Source organism: Tamandua tetradactyla, chromosome 3 (genome assembly GCF_023851605.1).
Source record: "Tamandua tetradactyla isolate mTamTet1 chromosome 3, mTamTet1.pri, whole genome shotgun sequence".
Lineage (NCBI taxonomy): Eukaryota > Metazoa > Chordata > Mammalia > Pilosa > Myrmecophagidae > Tamandua > Tamandua tetradactyla.
This window is the reverse complement of record NC_135329.1, coordinates 132,745,998-132,773,009: the sequence shown is the minus strand read 5'-3', so window position 1 is coordinate 132,773,009 and position 27,012 is coordinate 132,745,998. Positions and strand designations below refer to the sequence as shown.

Sequence of the window (27,012 nt, the reverse complement as noted above, 5' to 3'; positions counted from 1 at the left end):
TATACCAAAGAGAAAGGAATCACTTAGTCTTTCAAATGCCACTGATTGAAAAGCTAAATAAAATGCAGACTGAGATTGACTAGGATTTAGCATTGTAGAGATAACTGGTGGCCTTCACGTAAGTTATTTTAGTGAAATAATGACACAAAGCCTTATTGTAGTAGATTTAAGAGTGAATTGGAGGAGAGGGTTTGGAGACAGTTTGTATAGAGAACTCTTGTCATTTTGTTGCACAGGGGAGAAAAGGAATAGTTCAGTAGCTGGCAAGTATAGCAGCATCAAGAAAGTTCTTTTTTTAAGACTGGAGAATTAACAGTGTGTTGAATGATAATTAAAGTGATATAACAAAACAAAAAACACGATGATATAGAGGAGACAGGAGAGAACTGGTGGAGTGACATCCTTGAGAAGGTGTGAAGAGATGGGATCTGGTACACCAGTAAAATATTGACTTTAGAGAGTTCATCAACAGTAATACATGGGAAGGCAGAATATGTGTGTGCAGATGCTGGCAGGTGGGTAAATGGGAGTTTGAGAAAGTTCTCTTTTGATCACTTCAAATTTATCAGGGAAATAGGAAGCAAGTCAACATCTGAGAGAGGAGGTCAGGAAGGATGTGCTGAAAGTTTGAGAAAAGAAGAAGTATGAAATAGTCATCTAGAGAGAGTAGTTGGAACAGGGAAACACAGGAGCATTGCTTTGCAGCATCATGGGTCCACTTGAGACAAGTGGTCATGAATTTAAGTGAGATGAGTCAGTGTGGTTAGATATTTTCCATTAGCCACATTCAGCTGCATCAACGCAGGTTCAGGGTGAAGAGCTGGATTAACCCAGGTTTGTGGTTTTGACAGACAAGTACATGGCATAAGCAATGAGAAAAGAAGTCGAGTATGCACAAGGGAGTGATTATAATGATGGACACGAAGTTTTTAGAGGAATGTTTTCGGGGTTTTCCCCTAAAGTAACAAGTTATTCTTCTCTAAACTAAAAGGGAAAAGTATTTAAAATGCCGTGACTTGCACATTTCAAAAGATTAAAAAGCATGGAAATTAAAATTATCCCATGGGGAAAATGTGTGAATAAAAATGAGATCAGGGTGGTTAATATATTTTAATTAATTCTGCTCCAGCTGATAAAAGACAATACAGTACCATAATATCTATTATTCAATTACAACATACATTTTAAAAATATTAATATCCTAAGGAAGCAAAGAGTATATCTTCAAAACAAACTCATTATAGAGAATTGTGCTATCTAATATGGTAGTCACTAACCACATGTGGCTATTTAAATTTAAATTTATCAAAATTAAGTACAATGAAAAATTCAGTTCCTCAACTGTACTGGTCACATATAAAGTGCTTTATAATGGTTTTGCTTATTAGACAGAATAGACATAGAACATTCCCATCATCCCAGAAAGTGTTAATGAAGACTGTCAGCACAAAGAGGTTAAGACATTTTTGTGCAAGGGCGTACGAAGAGTATAATGGTAGAACCCAGATGCCTTGACTTTTAATCCAATGTTCCTTGTACTACTGCCTCTCATACCCAGAATCCAACAATTCATTCTGATTTATGGGACCTTGTAAAAATAATACAAAAAATGGTTATCTTTCCTCAACTGGCCTCAAAGCGTAATTCTTCAAAGAAGGTATTTTCAAAAATGCTTGGCTTCAATTTTAACATTTGAAGAAATAATTGGCATCAACAGTGTATTTCCTTTAAAATGATAGCAGGATTGTGATGACCTTTTTAAACATTCATGGTCCTTTCCCTACCTGTGACTAACCAGAAAAACTTCTACGACAAGGGCAGGGTCAGTGAGGACATCAGTCACTTCACTAGGGCAACAGAACGAGGCCAGGTTGACTCCACAGGGTCAAGGGCCAAAAGCAAGGCTGAGTAAATGACAACTGGGAGGATTGCAGAAGGCAGATTCAGTAGGAAAAGAGGTTGTAATATGAGGAGTAGAATCAAACATTTGGCCACTACTCTCACCAAAACTATGCCTGCAATAAGAAAATGATACCAACAATACAACAGTCTTTAATTCTATCTTTCTGGATTATATGATAAGTAAAATACACATTGAGGTTTTATAGGCAGAAACTTTACAATTTTTACATCATAACTCCACGCAAAGGTAATACAAACATCAGAATTATATTTTAAAAACCCTTCTCCATCAAAAATATAATTGGCAATAATAGGGAACTTCCTACATGATATGATTAAAACATGCTTCTAAATTTTCTCAATGTTTGCTAAATGGAAAGTGATATATCATAACACAGAAGAGCATTCATGGGCTTTTTCTTAACCATGTTATATGTCTTTATTAAAATTTTAATTTTCCTCCAGTGTAACATCTTTTAAGTTGAGTTTAAAATTTTTCTGGGTTTAATTACCATTGATTTTAGGAATTTTCATCAAAACTCAAAATTGCTTAGTGAAGTGTGCTGGATAGGATCACTGAAGAACACAATCTCAGGCTCCTGCTTTTTTAAGGTTATAATTTAGATTATTTGAAACTTTCGTATGTGTTATGCTGTTTTAGGAAATGTGTTTTAAAGGGAAAGGAATGATGGGGTATTTAAGGGTGTTTTCAAATATACATACCTGGGAAGGAACATTTTTGGGAGGTTCTATTCGAATGCTTGGATCCCATTCTCCAGGAGGGAGAACAGTAACCTGATCCAGAAATTCATCAATTCCTGACACCAAGTCATTACGATCTTTAGCTTTGTAAGCTACATCATGAAATACCTATAGAAGGAAAAGAAATATCATTTATACATAAAGTACAACTATAAAATCTTAATGGGTCCAGTGTTTTCATTTCAAATATTTTAACAATTTGAAGAAAAGAGGTAAATCCAACTCTAAAGAAGTTTATGATACAAAATATCATAATTTTAGTTCATTCTGTGAATCCACACAGATATGTATTTTTCTTAGAATGCTAAAATGAATCTTAAAATTTCTGGAGGTAAGGAGTAAAGGAAAGCCACTGACAATGTAGTTAGCTATTCCTGCAGCATAAACTAACCTATCCTGACTGATACACATAGAAGTGATATGCTTAATATAATAAGGGGGGGAATAGGAATAAGGATACATAGGAAACCTGTTTACACTAAACATAATAGAAACATTTCTGGTGCTTTTTGTATTTCCCATCATGCGCAATGGAAGACGAGTATTTAAGGTGAGGAACTCCTATATTATTCTCTAAAGTCGCCTCTGTTACAGTTACTAAATATCCCAACATTTCTACGAAAATTCTGCATTCAAATACTCTATCCCATTTTTTTTTCTTTTGTTAGGTGCATGGTCCAGGAATTGAACCTGTGTCTCCCGACATGGAAGATAAGCATACTACCACTGAACCATCCGTGCACCCTCTATCCCACTTTTATACCATTTATTTCAGTTTCTGATTTGACAATCTAAACTGCTCAAGTGATGATCATTTCAATAGGACTTTTCTTGACTTTCCAACTAGAACATTTCACAAAATTTATTGGTATGATGATATGCCTTGGCTTAGGAAAATATGAAGATATCAATGATATATTGATAACCAGTTGTAATTTGTGAAAAAATATTTTTTTACTTATTGAAAACACAGATGTGCCTATTTCAAATCATCCATTTTATGACTTAGAATATCCTCTTTTAAAGATCTTTACACAGTCATAACATATAATCTGAATATCTAAAAATTGCAAATGTGCTTAATTCCTATTGAGAGTTTAGCTACTCTTTTCCTGTTAGTAGAATTTCTCATGAAATCTTTCTTGTTTGATCTAATTTAAAAATTGCTCTAAAAAAATCACATGATCTTATGCTCAGCTTTAGGGAGATAAACGTTTAAATTTAGGACAGCTGATTTCCAATAATTTTAAAGTTCCTCAAAGACACAAAAGCAACAATTTGTTTGATTTTAAATTACAAACAGTATTTAATACTGTTTTCCTATCACCAATTTCCCCAATATTTTAATTAGCCATTACTTTAAATTGTTCTTCTTCCTTCTCTTTGTCTAACCAACCTAAAATTCTGATTTCAACATAAAACGTGAGTTTACTCAATAAATATTTACTGAACCATACAGGTGCTGGGAATACAGAAGTAAGCAAACCAACCAAAACCTATGCCTCGTGGGGCTTGCACTCTAGAGGGGGTCAGGGAAGACAGAAAATGAACATAATTAGTAAGTACATAATTTGTTGGATTGCAGAAAGTGCTATGGAGTCAAATGAAGTAGGGAAAGGGAATCGGGGTATAACTGGGATTATTGCAACTTTAAATAGGGTGATTAGATAATAAGGTGACAGGGGTGACATTTCAGCAAAACCCTGAAGGAAGTAAGAATACAAGCATGTAGATATCAGGAGCAAGAATTTTCCAGACAGATTATGCAGTGCAAAGACCCTCTGATGTCATGTCTGAGAAGCAGCATGGAGGCTAATGACTAGGGATGAGTGAGCAAGAGGAAATGTTGTGACTGGACTTATGTACTCTGGAAAAACATATTCTTGACCTTAATCCATTTCTATGGGTGAGAACCTATTGTAAATAAGACATTTTGATGAGGTTCCTTTAGCCAAGATATGGCCAAATGAGTCGAGATTTTTTTATGAGTAAATGCTGCTGTGATTTTGTTTCTACTGCTTTTTCTTTTTAATTGGAGAAAATTTGGCCAGGTGAAAGCTCCTAGTTCTGTTGCTGTGGACATGAGCCAATGGTACGTGGACCTCATCTGTTGCTGATTATATCTGCAGTCAGCTAGGAGGCTTGCCTGTGCAATGAATGATGTTTGACTTAATTGGTTGGTGCTTAAACGAGAGCGCTCAGCCCAAGCAGCTCAGCATACCTCATCTCAACACCCACAGCTCACCCCAGGCCTTTGGAGATGCAGAAAGAAATCAACCTGGAAAAAGTTGGAACCCAGAGGCCTGGAGAGAAGGCCAGCAGAGACCATCCTGTGCCTTCCCACATAAGAAAGAACTTCAGTTGAAAGTTAGCTGCCTTTCCTCTGAAGAACTAACAAGATAAATCCCCTTTTATTAAAAGCCAATCCATCTCTGGTGTGTTGTATTCCAGCAGCTAGCAAACTAGAACAGAGAAGTTGTAGTTCTTAGAAAAATCATGCAGAAAATACAGAGTTCCCATATGCACACCCTATTATTAACACCTTGCATTAGTATGATAACATTTGTTACAATTGATGAAAGAATATTATTATAATTGTACTTTAAGGATGGGTCTTAATCCTATTACAGGAGACCTTATAGAGGAGGCCACAGAGAAAAGCCACAGGGAGAAGCAAGAAGCTGGAAGTGAATGAACACAGGAAAAGAAAGGAGAAGACACTGTCATGTGCACTGCTATATGACCAAAAAACCAAGGACCAACGATTTCCAGCTGCTAGCCACAGTTTTTAGGGAGAAGGCATAATTTTGACGTTGCTTCAATTTTGAACTTATCCTAGCCTCAAAACTGCAAGCTAGTAAATTCTGTTGCTAAGCCAACCAATTTGTTTTAGCAGCCAGGAAACTTAAAAAAAAAAGGAAAAGATATCTGAAAGGTAAGGTGGAGGAGGCTGAAAGACATGGTATAGTACTTTGTAGGCCATCCTGAGTAGTTTAACTTGCACTCTGAATAAGACAGGAAGCCACTAGTGGCTCTTAAGCAGAAGAGTGATTATACTAGCTGCTGTGCTGAAAGTACAGCGAAGTGGTGTAAGAGCACAGAGAACAGATGGGAGGCAATTAGTCGTGATAACAGTAAAACCAAGTGATAATAGTGCAGGATGTGAGATGTAGTTGGAATTTGGATATGTTTTGAAAGTAGAATCAGGAATATTTATTGACAGGTTGGATTTGAGTTGTGAAAAAAATAGAGAAGGCATTGATGACTTCAGGGTTTTTCCATGAGGCCAGTGACAATAGCTTTAATTTCTACCACTTAATCTCCAATATCTAATACATCTTTTGGGGAAGATGGTGGACTCAGGAGCTCCAGTACTCAGTCCTTCCACCAAAACAATGATTGTACAGGCAGAAACTGTCTGAAACAACCATTGTGAAAACACAGAGGCCAAAAGAACACTGTACAGCATCCAGGGAAGAGCAGGAGAAAAAGACTGATAAAGTATGATAAAGAACAGTAAATTGTTCTCTCCACGCAGTGGTTACTGGCGCCCATCCCCACTCTTATAGCAGGCCACCATGGGGTCCTGTCCCCATCTAGTTGGTGACAGAATGGGACATAAATATCCTCTAACCTAAGAACAGGAATGAGAATGGCCTATTGTTGATCATGGCTTTTGATTAGCGAATTTGGATTGCTGGGGGCCGAACTTTGAAGTTAGCCATTATTTTAACTTGCCTAGGCGAAGACAGTGGTAGCCACTGTTTTAACCCTCCCTGCACAGGGGCTGAGGCAGTGGAGACTTAAAGACACTGTACTTCCATAGGGCTGCAGAGGACAGTGCAGTGAAGGGCTGCTTTTGCTGAGCAGGCCAGAAAACCTCAGCTTGGGGAGCCATAGAAGAAGCTTTTGGTCTCCTTCCTGATCCCCTCCCCAGGGCACTTTGGAGCTGGTCTGCATTCCCTTTGTAGGAACCTAGTACTGCTTTGGCTTATAAAATCTAACTTGGGAAAGTCCTCTCTGGTTTGCCACTCCTCCCAGAATGTGCCCTCTAGGTATACAATGAAAGGAGTATAAAAAATTACAGAGACAGGCAGTCTGGGACAAAGTCCTGCTGGCTTCAAACACGTAGGAGAGGGAAGTCTGTCTCCTAGGAAACAGAGAGGACAACCAATTTCCTGTAAACAGGGGAATGCCAAAAGAACTAACAAGCAATAGCCCAGGACAAGACAGAGGCCCCAAAAGACAAGAAAAGCCCTGCAAACTGCATTTGCCTTGGGCAGACCTTCCTGGTAGGAGGACTGAAGCTCAAGAAAATCTCTATCACTAGCTGGTTACAAAACCAAAAATCAGACATCTCAGGGAATAAATCCTAATGATAACATTTTTAAGTATTAAAATACATAGTGTGAAACAAAAGCACACAAGCCAAAGAAGAGGAAAGATGGCCCATCCAAAGGAAGATGATAATACGGAAAACACCAACAAAGAAGATGAGAAAATACTGAACAAAACCTTTAAAAATGATTTTAAAATGCTCAAGAAGATGAAGGAAAATAAAGAGAATGAACTAAAGGATATCAGGAGACCAAGGACTGAGAAATATGAGTGTCTAAGTAAGAGATTAAATTTTAAAACGGAACCAAAGAGCAGTACTGGAGTTGAAGAACACAATCACTTAAATGGAAAATGCTCAGGAGGGTTTCAAAAGCAGATTGGAGCCAGCAGAATAAAGAATCAATGAACTTGAAGACAAGAAATTTGAAATCAATCAGGCTGAGGAGCAAAAAGTCAAAAAAGGAAAAAGAAAGAAATACTGAAAGGAAAAATAGCCTAACACACCTCACGGACACCATCAAGTGTACCAATATACACATTATGGGAGTCTCAGAAGAAGAACAGAGAAGGGGCAGAAGGAATAGGTATAAAAAATAATGGCAGAGAACTTCCCAAATTCATCAAAATACATGAATATGCACATCTCAGAAGCCAAGAGAACACCAAACAGGATATACTTGAAAAATATCACAAGTCATATACTGATCACACTATCTAATGCAAAGGACAAGGAGAGAGTTCTGAAAGCTGCAAGAGAAAAGCAATGTGTTATACATAACAGAGTCCAAATTAGATTGAGTGACGATTTCTCACCAGAAACCATGGAGGCAAGAAGACAGTGTGTTGAAATACTTAAAATGCTGAAGGAAAACAGCTGCTAGCCAAGAATTTTATATCCAGTGAGACTCTCTTTCAAAAACAAGGGAGGGATTAAGATATTTTTAGATAAACAAAACCTGAGAGAGTACATGACCACAAGGCCTGCCCTAAAAGCAATGATAATGGGAGTTCTTCAAAGTGAAAAGAAAGGACACTAGACAGTAGTTCAAACAGCATAAAGATGGAAAGAACTACAGTAAAGGTAACTATTCAGGTAACTATAAATGCTAGTATTATTGTGTTGTATTGTTTGGTATGTAATGCCACTTCTTATTTCCTATAGGCACTAAAATACAAATGCATAAAAAGTAATGATAAATCTATGTTTTGGGGCATGCAATGTACAAAGATATAAGTGGTAACAAGTACAAATAACGGTGGGAGGGAAGGGGCGTAGGAAAAGTATATGTGCAAGCTATTGAAGTTAAGTTGGTATCAAATCAAATAGTATTGTTACACATTTAGGATGCTAAATTTTAACCCCATGATACCTAAAAGTAAAGCAGCTGAAAGTATATGCATATATTTAAGATGTTAAAATTTAACCCCATTGTAGTTAAAAGTAAAGCAGATGAAGATATATCCAAATAGAAATGAGAAGGCACCCAATATGGTACAACTCTAAAAAGCAAAAAAAACTCAAAGCAGGCTTTAAAGGAAATGAGGACAAAAGGTATAAGACTCATGAAGGCTAAGTAGCAAAATGGCAGCAGAAAATCCTGCATTATCAGTAGTGACTTTACATGCAAATGGATTAAACTATCCAGTCAAAAGGCAGAGATTCATAGAATGGATTAAAAGGTGTGACCCAACTATATGCTGTCTGCAAGAGACTTACCTTAAAGCCAAAGGTACAAATAGGTTGAGAGTAAAAGGATGGAAAAAAACATAACATGCATGCAGTAACCAAAAGAGAGCTGATGTGGTTATGTGAATATTAGATAAAATAGGCTTTAAGTCGGAACAGTTACAAGGGACAAAGATGATCATTATATACCGATAAAGGCAACAATTCAAAAGGAAGATGTAAACTATAAATACATATACAACTAATAGCAGAGCCCCAAAATATACGAAACTAGTACTGATAGATTTGAAAGGAGAAATTGACAGTTCTACATTTATAGTAGGAGACTTTAACACACCAGCAATGGATAGAAATCTAGTCAGAAGATCAGTAAGAAAGTACAGGACTTGAATGATACTCTAAACCAACTAGACTTAACAGACATATAGAGAACACTTTACCCAGCATAAACAGAATAAACATTCTTCTCGAGTACACGTGGATCATTCTCTAGGATAGACATGTTGGGTCACACAACAAGTCTCAATTAATTCAAACGTATTGAAATCATACCATGTATAATCTCCAAACTCAACAGAATGAAGCTAGAACTCATCAAGAGCAAAAAAGGAAAAATTCACAAATACGTGGAAATTAAACAATATACTCTTAAACAACCAATGGGTTAAGGAGGAAATCAGAAGCAAAATTAGGAAATACCTTGAGGTGAAAGAAAATTAAAATACAACATACCAAAACCTATGGGAAACAGTTCAGGCAGTACTGGGAGGGAAATTTATAGCTCTAAATGCTTACATTAAAAAAGAAAGACTTCAAATCAGAGGCCAAAACTGGAAGAACTAGGAAAAGGAAGAGGAAACTAAACCCAAAGTGAGCAGATGGAAGAAAATAATGATAATGATTAGGGCTGAAATAATTGAAATGGAAAACATACAAACAAAAAAACAATAGAGAGAATCAGTAAAACCAAAAGTTGTTTCTTTGAAAAGATCAACAAATCAACCAAACTTTAGCTAGAAAATCAGAAATGAAAAGGAGGATATTACTACTGATGCTGCTGAAATGAAAAGGACTGTAAGTGGATACTATGAACAATCGTATGCCAATAAATTAGGTAACCTAGAGGAAATGGACAAATTCTTAGAAACACACAAACTACCTACACTGACTCAAGAAGAAATAGAAGATCTCAATAGACCAAAAGCTAGCAAAGAGATTGAATCAGTAATAAAAAATTTCCCACCAAAGACCATATGGCTTCACAGGGAATTCTACCAAACATTCTAAGATTAATTCCAATTCTGCTCAAATGCTTCCAAAAATCTGAAGAGGAGAATATACTCCCTAACTCTTCTATGAGGCCACCATCACCCTCATACCAATATGTATAGTATTGGTATATGGTATTTATATAATAGTATATAAATATACTATAAGAAAAGTATACTACAGACCAATATCTCTTAGGAATATATACGTTATTCCTCAACAAAATACTAGCAAACCAAATTCAACAGCATATTAAAAGAATTATCCTCCATGATCAAGTAGGATTTTTCCCTGGTATGTAAGGTTGGTTCAAATATAAGGAAATCAATTAATGTAATATAATACACTAAGAAAATGAAGGGGGAAAATGGACCATCTCAATGCAGAAAAAGCATCTGACAATATCCATTGCCTTTTATTGTTAAAAGCACTTAGAACAGTAGAATAGAGGTAAACTTCCTCAGCATAATAAAGAGTATATATGAAAATCTCACAGCTATCATCCTATTTAATGGTGAAAGACTGAATGCTTTCCTCCTAATATCAGGAGCAAGAAAAGGATGCCAACTGTCACCAAGCTATTCAATAGTATACTTGGAAGTTCTCGCCAGAGTAGTCAGACAAGAGTAAGAAATAAAAATCATCCAAATTTGAAAGGAAGATGTAAAACCTTCCCTACTTAAGATAATATGCTATATTTAAAAAGGTCTTTTAAAATACACAACAAAATTCCTAGAGCTAATAAATGAATTCAGTAAAGTAGCAGAATACAAGATCAACAATCAAATATCAATAGTGTTTCTAGACACAAGCAATGAGCAGTTGGAAGAAGAAATCAAGAAAAAAATTCCATTCACAATAGCACCTAAAAGAAATTAATATCTAGGAGTAATTCTAGTCAAGAACGTAAAGGACTTGCTCACAGAAAACTACAAAATATCGCTAAAACAAATAAAAGTAGAAACATGGAAGGATCATTTCCTGTTCACGGATTGGAAGACTAAATATCATTAACTTGTCAATACTACTGAAAGCAATTTATAGATTCAATGCAATCCCAACAAAAATTCCAAAAACCTTCTTAGCAGAAATGGAAAAGCCAGTCATCAAATTTATAAAGGGCCCTGAAGAGCTAAAGCCAACTTGAAAGAGAAGAATGAAATTGGATGACTCACCCTTCCTGATCTTAACTATTTCAAAGCTACAGTCATCAAAACAGCATGGTACTGGCACAAGAACAGATATATAGACCAATAGAATGGAAATGAGAGCTCAGAAATCTACCATCACATTTATGGCCAACCAATTTATGGCAAGGTGGCAAAGGCTACTCAACTGGGAAAGAATCATTCCTTCAACAAATGGTGTTGGGAAAACTGGATCTCCATTTGCACAGAAAAGGAAGAGAATCCCCTAATTCATATCATATACAAAAATAATCTCAAATTAGACCAAAGACCTTAATATAAAAGCCAGAACTATCACACTCATAGAAGAAAATGTATGGAAGCATCTTAAGAATTTGTATTAGGTAATGGTTTTTTTAGATTTTACACCCAAAGCACAAGCAACAAAAATAAATAGTAAATGAGATCTCATCAAAATTAAACACTTTTGTACCTCGGAGGATTTTATCATGAAAGTAAAATGACAATCCACACAATGAAAGAAAATATTTGGAAACCACATATCCAATAAAGGTTAGATATCCAGAGTATGTAAAGAAATCCTCAACTTAATAACAAAAGGACAAAAAACTCAATTATAAAAAAAAAGGGCAAAAACTTGACCAGACATCTATCCAAAGAAGATCTACAAATGGCCAGAAAATGCATGAAAAGATGCTCAACATCATTAGCCATCAAAGAAATGCAAATCAAAACCACAATGAGATACCATTTCACACCCATTAGAATGATTACTATTAAAAAAAACAAACAAACAGAAAAAACAAGTGTTGGAGAGGATGAGGAGAAATTGGAACACTCATTTCTTGCTGGTGGCAATGTAAAATGGTGCAGCAGCTATGGAAGAGAGTTTGGCAGTTTCTTGAAAAGCAAACGTAGAACTACCATATGACCTGGCAACCCCGCTGCTTGGTATATACCCAATAGAAAAGAAAGCAGGGACTCAGATAGTTGCACACTGATTTCCTAGATTCACAATTTATGGATGAGGGAAGCAATCCAAGTATCCACCAAATAATGAATGGATAAATAAAATTTGGTGTATACATACAATGGTATATTATTCAGCCATAAAAAGGAATGAAGTATTGATGCATGCAACAACATGGATAAACCTTGTAGACATCATGTTGAGTGACATGTCAAACACAAAAGGACAAATATTGAATGTTCTCACTGATTTGAAGTAATTAGAATAAGCACACTCATGGAGTCAGATTCTAGCGTATAGGTTACCAGGGGATGAGGTGAAGATAGGGAATGGGAAGTTTAGGCTTAAAATTTACAGGCTTTTTATTTGGATGATGGATATATGGTGGTAATGGACAGTGGTGATGGTAACACAACATTGTGAATGCAATTAACAGGACTGAAGTAAATATCTGAACATGACTAAGGGGGAAGTGTTAGAGTGTATATATGGTAGAATAAAAAAATATATAGTACTCCACTACAAAGTGAAACTGAAATTAATCCATAGACTTTAATAAATAATACTATTGTAACAATGTACTGTCATCAATTGTAACAAATATTCCACACCAATGCAAGGTGTTGGTGGTGGGGTGGTATATGGGAATCCTGTAATTAATGATCATTTTGTAACCCCACAACTTATTTAATAAAGAGAAAAAATAATAACCAGAGAGAAAAGACATCACCCATAAAGAATAATAGTAATTAGAACAAAAGCTGACTACTCAGTGACTTTTCAGTTTGGAAAGTTCTTCCCTTGGATATCTGCATAGTTTGCTTCCTCTCCTTCAGGTTCTTTGCTGAAACATCTCTCCAATAAGTTCTCCTCTGAACACCTTATTTTAACATGCATCTTTCCCCATTCTATCCCTTTCTCTCTCCCTGCTTTCATTGTTTCCACTGTAGCACTTATCATATTTGTTAGTCTATCATTCCACTAGACTATTAGCTCAATGAAATAGTTTTTGCCCAGTTTGTGCACTGCTATATTCCCAGCAGCTGCAAAAATCCCTGATAAATAGTTCAGATTCAGTAAATATTTATTGAATGAATTAATGAAGAACAAAGTGAAGAAGAGACTGCTCTACTAGAGATCTAAGAATCATTATAAAGCTATTTTAATTAAGATAGGTGGCAAATAGATGGATGAATTTTTGGAAAGTCAACATTTCTAACCAGTGAGTAAATAACATAAAACCAACTGGTTATCTATATAAAAAAAGGAATTTATTCCTATCTATATCCCATGCAAAAAGCAATACTGTGTGCATTAAAAACTTACATATGAAAGATAAAGTATAAAACTAATTGAACACAATAGAAGAACATCTTTCTGACTTCAACAAAAGCAACACACTAATCTCAAAGATTTTGAGTCAAAAACAAATTACAGCCACTCTTAATGGAAAACAAAGAAGAAACATGTTTAATAATGCCAATGAAAGATCCCAATGGCAGATCAGGTAAAGTAAGTACTGAACATAGGCTAGTATATTTTGTAATTGATGGTCTTAAGGAGAGCAGTCTCAGTAGAATAGTAGTAGCAAAAATTATTCTGCAATCTGTGAATAAAGGCTAAGTACTCAGGACCATGTAGGGATTACTCCTTCAAAGCTCTTTAGAGTCAAATTCAAACAACACTTCCTGAATGGTAGATGCTATGCTAAGCAATAAGGGCTTTTTTTTAAGGATAGGGAAGACATGGACATTTATTTCATACATGTTTTTTAAGCAGATATCATGTGTTGAGTATGTTTGCTGACTGAACAGAAAAATGCCAGTGTTGAGTATAAGATCTAGGAAATATTTAAATTTTTATCTCAAAATCCAGAACATGGAAGAGAAAATCAATGCTACCCTTTACTGTAATATTTGTTGCATTTTTGTTTTCATAAAGCTATTTACATTAATATGTAATAGATTTCTGATTATTTGTGAATGAAGTAACAAATAATATTTTTGAGTTTCCAATTTTAATTTCTATTGTGGTAAATATTGATAATGTTACATAATCAAAAGCTCTTTGGGGTGCTTAATAATTTTCAAAATGTAAAGGCATTCATACATTTATAGCAGTACTAATAAACACACCTATATGATTGATTTCTTGTAATGCTCAATAGAAATGGGAAAACATAATTGGTTTGATTCAGGATAGGGGTCAGTAGGATGATTATTAGCACATTCAGTCATTCATTTGAAAAACTACAGTTATTGAATCCATACTTAAGGATAGACACTATGCTAAGTCTGATAATAGAAAAGAAAAAGCAGCCTATCTACAAGTAATTCCCACTATGGAGACGTGAAAGACAAATATATGAATACTGTTGCGAGCACACAAAAGTGAATATAACATGGTAATTGCTCTGACGGAATTTACAATTTGATAATGCAATCCAATTCACCATTTTCTCAACCAAAGTAAGTTCTATGAATCAATATAACAAATTTTGTTCTTAATGAGCATAATTATTCAATAGCCTTCAAAGCAAAAAAATTTTGCACCAGGTCTTTGAACAATAAAATACTCTTATCTTCTTTCAAAAAAGTATTTTAATGTTCTTTGATGTTCAATCAGTATCCTATTTTAATCAACAGACCCCATTTTTTAGATTTACTTCCTGGTTGAGTTTCTGCTTCTCTATCCCTCTGTTCACAAAGAGTTATAAATTGCCCTAAAGCTAAGCTCCAAACTTTCAAGTCTAAAGTGTTCATCTCTGAGCCCCAGGTTAAGAATGTATACATTCAGGCAATTGTAAAGAGGGATGGTAGATGTTGCATGACTTTTGGTGTCATGTATACTATCCAAATAAAGCTTTGATATTAACAATGGTGCTCACTTTGGCAGCACTTACATTAAAAAGGGAATGCCAATAAAAAAATTCTAAATATCACTAAGCAAAGGTTCTTTAGAATATAATGTTTTAAAATATTATATTCATATTGAATTTATGTCTTTGGAACAAAGATTTCCAAGGGAAATTTTGCAGTAGAAGTCTAGGAAAGTGGGATTTGATACAGAGAAATCTGATTCTCAGCAAATTATCATGAATGCAGGACCTCCAAAAGTTAGGTGTACCTAGTGGGAGAAAACGTCCCAATGAAATCAAATAAATACCTCATCTGTCATTAAGGTTGCAATGGATCTGCCAATCTCATGGTACTGTTGACCCTTTCCCAGGGGTCCCAGAAGAATGAACAAAAATCTGTAATTAAGAAGAAAAAAAATGTTTCAAAGTAGAAATATAAAAAGAATTTTTGTAGTACAGAACTACTTATGTCAAAGGAACTACTGAAGATGGGGGTTTTGATGAGAAATACTTCCATGGTTTTTCAATCTATTTAAAACACATTACAATTGTTGACTCTTATTGTTTACACAATGATCTTTACACATGGGAATTCATGGGGTTTTTTTTTATCTCAGTGTTTCTACATTTAGGTACCCTGTAGAATCTACACAGTTGTTGGGAATTGTAAGGATTCTATGATCTTTAGAAACTGAAGGTGAGAAAAAGGAAAATTTGATTTTAAACCCTTCTGGATAGAAATGAAGAGAATTCACCTATATGAAAAATGGAGAAATAGTTAGAAGGAAAAATAAGATAATATAATAGTATAAACAGAGAGAGAAAAGATGGTCAGCAAAACAGTAGGTATATATAGAAGATATTAAATAGAAAAAAATCAAAGAAAAAATCAGGAATCAAAGACCAGTCAGGCAGAAAAAAGTGGAAAGTTAATGATCTGTAATTCCAATGTGAGAGAAATAAAAATACCAACTGCCCCATAGTACTCCATCTAAATTATGTTGAAAGTCTGGCAAACTCATCATCACAACTGGAGCTTTCAAAGAAATCAACACATGCACTAACCTGGAGGACTGGTAATTGTCCTATCGCTGAAAAGGTCAATGTTTCAGGGAAATTGTGAAAATGAAAGCCTACCCTATATCCTACCATATAACTCTATGGTGTTAATTTGTTAAGTGGTTTATGCTTTTAAGCATTAAGCCTAACGACTTTGTAAGGTGGACTGAAATTGGTATTAATTCTGCCTTTCATTTAGTTCTAAACTTCAGAGATTCTACATGCTTTTACATGAAGCGTATATTACACTGTTTTAGAGGGTCTGACATTAACTTTTTTTGTTAGTAGTAACTGAATCTAAGTCAATTTCTAATATAGTAGTGTCAACCACACATTAGAAACAAGAATAATTTGTTGTAGTGGAAGATGGTTTATCAAGTATAATACTTTTTCAGGGATGTCCTAACCTATGCATGTCTTATAATTTTTTCAGGCTCCCAGTCCATAGGCTATCTATAAAGTTCTAAAAATTTTTGACATTTCTACTATGCGTCACTGTTATATTCATGGGGTTATCTTTGTCCACCTAAGAAAGGATGATTGGGAACCCTGAATGGCTTTCTTTATTCTATAGGGCTAACTAATCTTCCACTTTTCACCTTTCCTATCTAAATAGTCTGGTCTTTGGAATCTCTCCTTATTTCTACAGTGCCCCTAGTTTTTCCCCCATTGTTCTCTACACCTATGAAATGAGGTCCTCTAAACCTGATAAGTTCTCAAAGTGAGGGTATATAACCCCATTATGGCTTTTCTCTACTCCAGGAAATTTTTTTCTTCTTTCCTTTGATATATAGGAACTCATCAATGTCACAAATAATCATAATTTACTTGTAGTTCACCTCATGCCTTTGTTTAGAAGACTCAAAAGCGATTTAAAACACTGCCAGAATAATTTCTCTATACTTAGTAAGTTTATATCTTAACTCTGAATCCCAGGTTACCAGAAACTCTGAATAAGTCTTGGGTTATACATAGAAAAAAAATCAGCCTTAATGATACAAGCAGATGCTACTTTATTGTGCTCTGCTCATCGCCCAACCTTCTCTTTTTCAAACAAAAGTTGGTATGTATACTAATTCTCAGTAGCCTCAAACAGGATAACAGAAACTCCTTTCTTTAACATAAATGATTTCTGCCTCAAACCACAGAATCAGACCCAGGTACTGGAATAATGAACCCCATTCCAGTAAGCTGAGGTATTATAAAATGTGCCTCTCCTGGCTGCATAATTTCATATTTTTGGAATATCGTCTCCACAATCAAAGCATAAAACGATACAATCTGCTGTGTTTTGAGCTAAGGGCAAAGGTGCACAGAGGTAACATTTCAAAAATCCAGTTGCCACAGCACCTGGATTTTTCATCATTTGAATATGGCTAAGGTATTTAGTGTTTGGAGAAGGAAACACATTAATACCATCTGAGACAGTGGCAATGTCAAACAAAGGGTACCAGTTATGTGGGACGTGGGACCCTAGACAGGTATGCTTTGCTGTGGGAATAGGACCAGAGTGAATAGGAATCATATTTGATGATGGAAAAGGAAAGAAACAAGGTCCCCTGGGTGAATTAGTAGGAACCTAAAGTGCTGAAATTTATATTCTTTTTTTTCCCAACCATTCTGCCTATGATAACATAATTTAACTCATATTACCTTTAAGTTATTAGTTTTTATGTATAGTTAAATTAAAAATAAGTTCAGCTAATCAAATTAAATGCATCCTTTTTACTCAGATTCAGCCAGACAACCATAACGCTGCTACCAGTGATTCTTCATATTCCATGTTTGGGAAACAGTTTGTGTCTGGGGTTGAAACATACAGGTAAAATTGATACGGCTGTAGCTGTCAGTATGGGGGACACATATATTTTGGAGGCCAACTCATCCAAGCATAAGCCAAGCCTTGGAAACTTTGATTTTTTTCAGTTTGACCACATTCATCTACAGGGTCATATTTAGCACACAGTCTGAGGCAATTCTTAGGAAAAGCCTAACACTTGATCACTTTTTTTTTAGCCAAAAATGTAAACAAAGGATTTATATAGCAATATAGGCAAAAGTATCCAGATATGAGGTTTGAGGTTGGAGAAGAAAGAAGAAAATAGAATAATAGAATAATTTAAAGCACTTTTCTTCCTCTTCCACAACAAGAAGAAACAATAGTTTTATGGATTACAACGCTAGTTCCTAGATAAAAATCTAAGAAATTAAATTTAACTCCTCTTTAGTTTTCACCACAAAAATGGTTGAGGAAAAAATGTGAAAAATGCTCTTATAATTTTTACCTGGTTGGAATTGGGACTTCAGCCAGTCCTTGAAGCAATACAGCTGGAGACAACCTGACAAATGCAACTACAGTTCTATCTAAGAACTCCAGTTCCCCAACTAGGATGTTTGAAGCTTCAGCACCTGGAGGAATCTTTTTCATAAAATGCAGATCAACCTGAGAGCATCACAAATTACAATAATAAATTAAAATCAGAATAATTTGCAAGTCACATCATAGCACAATGTTTCACATACGGTGACCCATCAGTAAATATAGTTTAAATGAATGCACACAGTTGTTTCTTATTTTTAAAGAATCTTCCTCAGCGTCAGCAATCTTAAAATTTTAGGGCAGAAAATTATATATGCTCAATAAATGAATACAATTTAACCATAATTTAATTGGCATTTGCCTATAGATTTAAATATTTTACTTTTGTGTATACAATGCATTTCAATTAATTACTATTCAAACTATGTCCATTACAAAAGAAATATTGTTTCTCCTTATAGCATAAATTATATCTTTGCTCTTCACCTTTGTTCTAGTTATTCTATATTCTTCACATTCATACTTATCTTGATAATTTTTTTCCAATTTTTTTCTCAGCAGAGAATTTTAGAAATAGCAGAGTAGAGAAAAAAAAGAATAAAATTATTTAACATTTGGAGTTGCTAAGGAGCCATCTATAGTTGAATTTCTGACATGAGATGTCAATGATTGAAATGAATGCACACAAAAGAAAAGTGTCCATTAACAAGAAGAAATGCTAAGTAAACAGAAGAGGGTGAAGTTTGGAAAATGAATTATAAAAAATATCTGTAAGAATAAATATCAATATTTTATGCACAGGGCTTCAGTGGAAACCACTGGCTTTAAAACAAATTTTATAAGGTCTTTCTCTCTTTTTTTTGATTTGAGTTACTCTTTATGGAAATCTGTTTGTAAGAGGAATTAGTTTATCTGCTCTAGTAATTGGTTTTATGATATGTTGATGAGATGGGGGCCAAAATGGGAATAGGTGAGAGAGAAAGAAGAGCTCAGGCAAATTTGGGTGAGACTGAAATTATTTTTTTAGGCCAGATAGTTCTTTTGCAGGTTTAATGATTTGGGAATATTTTTTCCAAGAAGTTAAAAATGGAGCAATTTAAAACTCTTTTTATGAGTATCTTAGAGACACCTTTGCACACTGTAGTAACTAGATTAAATATGCTGCTTTCTGAAATCAGGACTTCATTATAGCTATGTGGAAGGCTTGTAACTACTTAATGTTCCTATATATAATAAGAATTACACAAACATAAAATCCAAAACATGGAGTATACATTTTATCATAAGAATTAAATGCAAAAATAATCTGTAGTACTTCATTTAAAATAGCAGATAGAACCAATGTTCTAGTTTAAAGAAAAAGAAACTGTCTATACAAAGAAAATACATGTCAAATAGTATCAATTCTTAAGTTTTTAACCTACAAATTCAAGTTAAAAACATTTCATAAAGCATATTCACTGGGATATTGTATATTTTTGTAGAATCTAACCTTTTCATTTATAGATGCAAAAGTATTTGTTTACTTCAAGAATTGAAGATTAAGTTTCATGGGGCTTATTATGTATTTTATAGTTATTTTTCTACTAGGAGAAATATACACGTTACAAAATGCTTTAAATTAGTAATGCTTAACAATTTCACTATAACGCATAAATTCACAAGAAGAGAGAAAGAGATTTTGCATACACTGTCATCCTTTGTAAGAAAAAATAAATGTTCATTAAGTTCTTAGAGCCTAAAAAAAAAATTAGGTTTTTTCCCCAAAATGGAATGAACAATTACATGATGCTAATACATCAGAATAAAATTAAAAATGAGAAAATAGTTTTAGAGCAAATCTATACTTGATAATCACTGTTGTTCATATGAACAAATATATATTTGATATATATATATAAATATATATAACAGTTATACCTGCTATAACTTAATGTGAAGTTTAAGTTTAATTTGGAAAAATGTTTCCAAATGTGCTTATTGTTGAGAATAACTAATAATAACAATAATAACTACTGAGTCTGTGTACCAGGCAAGTAGCTGTTTTAGAAATAATCGCTTTAGGATACAATTTAATTAAATCAAGGAGTACATAGTACGTTAAAAAGTTTAATTTAATAAAAAGGAAACGTGTGATCATTACACATGATTTTTTTGTGTTCTATATAAGATATTGTTGATATCCTCCATTTAATGAAACATTAAAACATATAGAATTTTATATTTTATACTTTATATTATTATTTTTAATATACATTAAAACCCTAAAATACACAGAATTTAATTTCTGGATTAGAAAATTTATCTTTTGATTCTAAAATGCAATAAATTATAGCATATAATATATATATATGGGCAATATATTTATTAGATTAGATTATTTCTGGGTTAGCTATATATTTAGGGTATAACATGTATTTTCTTATTATATTCTTATGCATAATATTATACCTGGGGTGACCCTAAATATCCATATTTGTGTTAATATACAAGTAATAAATAATCTTAATTGGCAATCTACCTACCTTTTAATATAACAAAAACGATTACATTGAAAGGGTCACAATTTAGCCTTTTATAAAATTACAATTATCCAAACAGTTCTGATGATATAGGTTGAATTATATCCCTAAAACAATCCTCAAGCAATAGACAGAAATCCTGGAAGTTTCTAGTCCTCTAAAGAGAACCTAGAAGGAATCAAGCTATACTCTTCCAGATTTACACTTATGCTTTTGGGCTTTTCTATATGCCACCTTTATGCTTAGAAGGGGAAGATGTTTTATTCTGGACATTTATTTGGAAGTTAGGCTGTGGATGAGGAACAGGTGCAGAGAACAAGATTAGACAGAAAAGATCATGGTGGAACTGGAAGCATCTGGGCAAGCCACATACTGAGATGTGGTGAAGGAAACACAAATAAAATTTTAGAGAAAAAGCTAAAGTCTTCAACCCACTATAGAAAGTAGAAGAAAACTAATAGTGATTCTCTAAGGAGAAATACGTATAGTGACATTAACTAGCCTGTGATCTTGAGCAGCTCTTCTAATCAATCTGGGATTCAGCTTTCTTGCCTACTATATAAAGGAATGTCTAAGTCTTTTTACAATTCTAGGATTCTATAATCTAACTCTTTATAATATGTTTCACATGCTGAAGGTGGATGCAGAAGAAAGTTATTTCTACATAGAAAATAATGTAAGGCTTCTTTGGGCCATTTGCAATAAAAGAAACACCACTAGTATTTGGGAGGTACTAAATTAGCTTTCTATATGTCGATTTTTAAAACAAAGAGATATAATAATATTTTGACACATCTTTTTTTTTTTTCCTTTGGCACAGGCAGGCTCCAGGAATCAAACCTGGATCTCTGGTATGGCAGGCAAGAATTCTGCCACTGAGCCACCATTGCACCACTCTCGACACATCTTTTTAAATGCATTCTAGGAAGCTAAAACCTGACAGATTTTATTCTAAAACTCTTCTTAAATTAACAATTTAAGGGCCTATTCATTGGAAAGATAAAAATATGTGATAAAATATAGATAGTGATATAGGATAAAGTTTTTTGAAGTGAAACATTTTTTTTCTTAACATCTCAGAGTTCTACTTGGTTTCGGAATCTATATAGTAAGACCTCAAATACTTAAATGGACAAAGTAACCTGGAGCTTTGATACGTTTGCTACCAGACTGAAATCATTAAGCTAAAAAATGTTAACTCATATACCTGAAAAATCTGGCACTAAAATTTATTTCAATGGTGATTGATTATGTCTGCTCTTTTCAATACCCTACTCCTCTGTCATCCCAAGTTATAAAGCAAGAGATATCACTCAGTTTTTATTCCAAAATATAAGCTTAAATTATTTTAAATTTCAGTTTTTAGTTGACAAATATATTCGAGGCACTGTTCAAGGCACTAGAGATCTAGTGGAGACTAAAACATATTAAATTCTGGGCTGATATTTCTTTTTAGCACTACTATTTCCACTAATATTATTAATAAGAATAACAACTGCCATGTTTTATTGAGCACCTACTATATTCTCAGAACTCTGTCTCTCTTTCTCTCTTATCTCATTGAATCTTCACAATAAATCTGTACATAGGTATTAATTATTCTTTCTTGTTAAAAAATGAGGAAGCCAAAGTTCAGAGAACTTTTCCAAGATCACATAGTTTATAAATGCTAGAGTTAGGATTCAGGTTTCAAGTGCTTTCTCAAAAATCATATTATGCCATGCTATGGAGAAGAGACTGAGGAATACAGATGGCTGGCATGGAGTATAGGGTTCTAGAAGTTTAAACTGCCTATTAAAAGATGGAACTGGCCAGAACGGAAATACAATGAGGGAGAAAAGAATCAAAGGGAAAAGAAAGCCTATTTTTAATTGTAGTTAAATTGTTTTGGGGGAACCGAGAATGAGACTACTGTGTCTATCATCTGGCAATCTTAATTTCCTTTCAAATATAGTGTATTTTTTGGGGGGGTCGTGGTGCATGGTCTGGGAATTGAACCTGGGTCTTCCACATGGAAGGCGGGCATTCTAACCACTGAACTACCCACGCACCCTAGTGTAATGTTTTTGAAGACTGCAAAGATAGGTCACACAACTATATGCAAAGTGATATGAAAGCATAAGGTTCAGTCTCAAGAGGTTAAATTCTTTAAAGAAATTTAAAGTAATTTATTCGAAGTGATGAGCTATGTGGAGTATTAGCATTGTTTTTGAGAGTGTTAACTATGCCCTTGATATACTGTGAATGTCTGCATGAAGAAATAAGCAACTTATGTCAATTCTTTTAAGATATTGTTTCAAGTGAAGAATATCAGAAATTAAATGTATGAATGAAGATGTAATGCTTTAAAAGGAGATTTTTTGGAGTGGCAGATGGAATACATTTGAACTGGCTTCATATTTGAATCACATGTCTCCATAGGGTGAAATGAGCTTTGAACCACTGTGAAACATAGCCCGAGTGTGCCCTCACCTCTCTCTCTTGCTGGTGTGGAGGTCCTTTTTCATGCCTTTGTTTCATCCCACATGGACTAGTATGCCCCTTTTGTTGGCCTCCCAGTCCCTGCACGCATAATTAACAGACTTAAGCTGGAACAACCATGCTCTTATGGAGACTCCACCAGGCATCAGAGGGAGAGCATGCACATAAGTAGATATCAGCAGCAGGATTCTGAAACAGCTCAACTGATCGCTTTTAGCTTTTTCCAGAACCTTGATTCACGATACTTCCTCTACCGCTGCCTCCCGTTCCCACCTCCTCCCACTGTCAGAACCTTTGCCAGTGCTAAGGGCTTTATGAAAATATCACTCTGAGATACTACTGTTTCAGCCACTCAGATAAAGAGAATTGCTGACCCTTCTCATTTTTGGCTAATATTGAAACTTCTCTTTCATGTTCAATTGTTCGCTAGAGCCTGCAAAGGCACATATACAATGTAAGGAATTTGCTAACCAATATTACATTACTTTGACTGACTCATTATTTTCCCAGTACAATACATTTCAAGTAAATGATTTCATGTTGAATTCTCTCCAATTAGATTCATCCCTCAGCATAGTCCTTACTATGTTTTTATTCTAAATTCAGCTCAACCTTTTTCTGTCGGTGTTTCTTTATTCTAATGCTTTTCTACAAATTACAATGACAATGAAGCTTAATAGTATATGATTAACTTTTCCACATATATAGGGACAGTGATTTTTTTTCCCTTTTTTTTTGGCATGGGCAGGCTCCGGGAATTGAATCCGGATCTCTGGAATGGCAGGCAAGAACTCTGCCACTGAGCCACCATTGTACCACCCAGGACCATGATTTTGAAATAAAAACTGGCAAGGGTTTTTAAACAGTTAGATTAAATTTCTGTTGAATTCCCAGTGAAGTCCTGTTATTCTTATTACTGGAAGAGATGCATTTTACCAAGTGGCTGAAACCTGAGGACTATGCATAAAACTTACACATTTGGTTTTTTCAATAGGCAAAGCTTTACATATGGAGTTAAATGCTAACATTTTAATAGTATAAAGCTTTGACTAAGGGACAAAAATATGTGCATGCAAAAAATTTTGTCAACACCTCTTTAAAAAAGGTAGTAACTTCTAGTAGTAAGTCAGCAGCTTACTTAGATGAGAAGGGAAAAAACTTACCTTGCTAAAGTCAACAGTGCTGTTTTCTCTGCTCACATCATTTTTATTTTCAACACAGGCTGGAGCAGACTGAGGAGAAACAACCTGACCTGCTAAAAGAGATGGTTATTACAAAATACAAACAATTACTTATATAATTCTACACATATTGAGTGAAATATGAATTTCAATTAAATTAGACTAACAGGTTTTTAAATGAATTTATGATATAAGCATGAGAGGTCAATACATGGATCTATAGCCATACAAAAATTCTTATTTGTCACTTACAGAAAGAAATGGGAGAACATATTTAAGAAAATTTAAACCACTTCTCAGATTAAAGCTCAACCTAAAAGATTAAATATTCTATTAAAAAATCATCTATAAAAAATCTAAATCTAATTATAGTTTTGATACATCAACTCATAAATTTTGACCAAATTAATGGAATATTAAAAAAAAAAGACAGAAGAGAGAAATCTATTAAGGCTTAAGCTCAAATTGAACAATTTAAGACAGATTTTAAAAAGGATGAATATTTAGTCTAAAAAGAATGTACCATATTTCTAGCTTCTAATACATATAAAAAAGAAACCAATGAGAAAAAGTTCGACAATTAGCTTTTAGAGATTCCTATTTGAGACGTTCAGTAAAAATGTCTTTATTTCACACAGTAGGAACACTGTGAATGTGATTTTATGCCTGTTATTCAATAACATAAGCATAGTGATACTGATCTGTACAAGAAAAGATCAATAAACTTGAATTGTATAGGTTTCCATTAATACTAACATGCAACTTCATTGTTTTGTAGTCGATAATGATATTACTTAGTGAAGTAGAGAGTAGAGCTGGGACTGGGCAATAGCTAGCAAAGTCCAATTAAATTCCATCATTCACCAAATATGAAGCATTCTCTGCAATCACAAGTCATCAGAAATCTGTCCACATTTAGTGATTAAATGATAAAAATTAATGGGTTTGATTAACTTCACACATATCCCATTTTATTCCCTAACATCTCCCATCTTCCCTGGTTACTTTGCTGTGAAATGAATCTGGGATTTGACAACCCAACTTTAAGCCTGGACCATATTTATGATCATAACTCAGTAGCTCAAAGTACTGTTCTGATTCTCATCAGCCCTGAATATAGGGAATACTCTCTTTGCTTTGTCTAGTTCTTCTCTCTACCTACCCAAGTCCCAACTTTATTTAAAGTTCACCTTGAGTATCATCTTCTCTAACAACTTCAGTCTGTATTTAGCTGAACTTCTCTAAACCCCTAGCAAAGATGTGAATAAAACCTTTTAATTCTCTATTAAAAAAAAAAACCATTTATTCTTTGTTGCCTAGAAATCACTATGTGCTTAATAATACCAATTATTTACTTTCAACTATTAATATAATTTTGATTTTTAGATTAAGTCTTTCATGCAGGGATTATTCATTAATAAGTACAATAATCTTTCATGGTTTAAAACTGTTATATTGCCACAAAGTAATAGGCTTAAGATTCTTCTAGAATTTAAACATTTCTCTGCCTTCAGTAAATATAGTAAAATAGATAAAATGACTTTCTAAAGCAAATTTACCCCAAACCATGTGCAAAATTTTGATTATAGCATATTCTATGGAAATATGACTTCACAGAAATGTCAGACTTAAGCTGCATAAATTATTTGCATTCTCCCATTTCTAACTGCAATAAGCAGTTGTGTGACTGTGAACTGCTCATTAGCAGCCATTCAATTTACCATTCTCAAAAGAATAACTGTAATTTTTTAAAAAAACCTTTTACATAATGTATTTGTGCTACTAACAGATGTCTTCAATCACCAGTTTCACATCAGTTCTCCACATTTTCATGAGTTAGAACATTAGATATATTTAAACCTAAATTTACTGACTATTCTGTAAAATTGAATGGTAAAATTCAAGACATGGAAAAATAAATAAACATATATCTGATTTTTTGTGTGTGATAATTTATTTCATGTAGTATAAAACTATATGGAAGAACAAAAAAGAGAGTCAACCCAAAACAAAATCATCAACTTTAAAGATATTGAAATTGCATTGAATAATCTATAACAAAATTTTAATGGAATGCTTATATTTTCACTTATATGTATTAAGCAGAACATTTCATAAATTATCTTCAAATCATGTAAATATATTTAAAACATTGGCACTTGTATTTTTTCTTGTAAATATTAACATATTTTGAGATTTGTTGTTCTCTCCTATTCTTGCCCTAAGATTATGAAAAAAATTTAATATTACACCATAAAGTGATAATCAGGAATTTGGAAACTTTTTTTATGACTACTTTCAGTGATACTGACAATGATCTAGCTAAGAGACTTAAACTAGCAGGAAACATACTAGATGAGAGGCAATTCCCTGTTTGTTCTAGATTCTAGACATGCACTTATATGTTAATCATATGAAAAACAAAGAATCTACTAGCCTTTGATTTAGGAATATAAACCACAAATTTTATGTCATTTATATTTCACGATGGTATTTAAATATTAGTAGTGAATATT

At 33.9% G+C, this 27,012-nt stretch overlaps 1 protein-coding gene across 1 annotated transcript in view; it reads right to left on the bottom strand.

Moving 5' to 3' along the window:
- Positions 1-27,012, bottom strand: part of SLC4A10 (solute carrier family 4 member 10) — a 263,964-nt gene that overhangs the window by 90,302 nt on the left and 146,650 nt on the right. Inside the window, exons 7-10 of the mRNA XM_077154007.1 lie at positions 24,479-24,570; positions 18,278-18,435; positions 15,242-15,329; positions 2,626-2,772 (exon numbers count right to left, since the gene is read on the bottom strand). Coding sequence (XP_077010122.1) covers positions 2,626-2,772; positions 15,242-15,329; positions 18,278-18,435; positions 24,479-24,570 — 485 coding nt within the window. The remainder of the gene's footprint in view (positions 1-2,625; positions 2,773-15,241; positions 15,330-18,277; positions 18,436-24,478; positions 24,571-27,012) is intronic.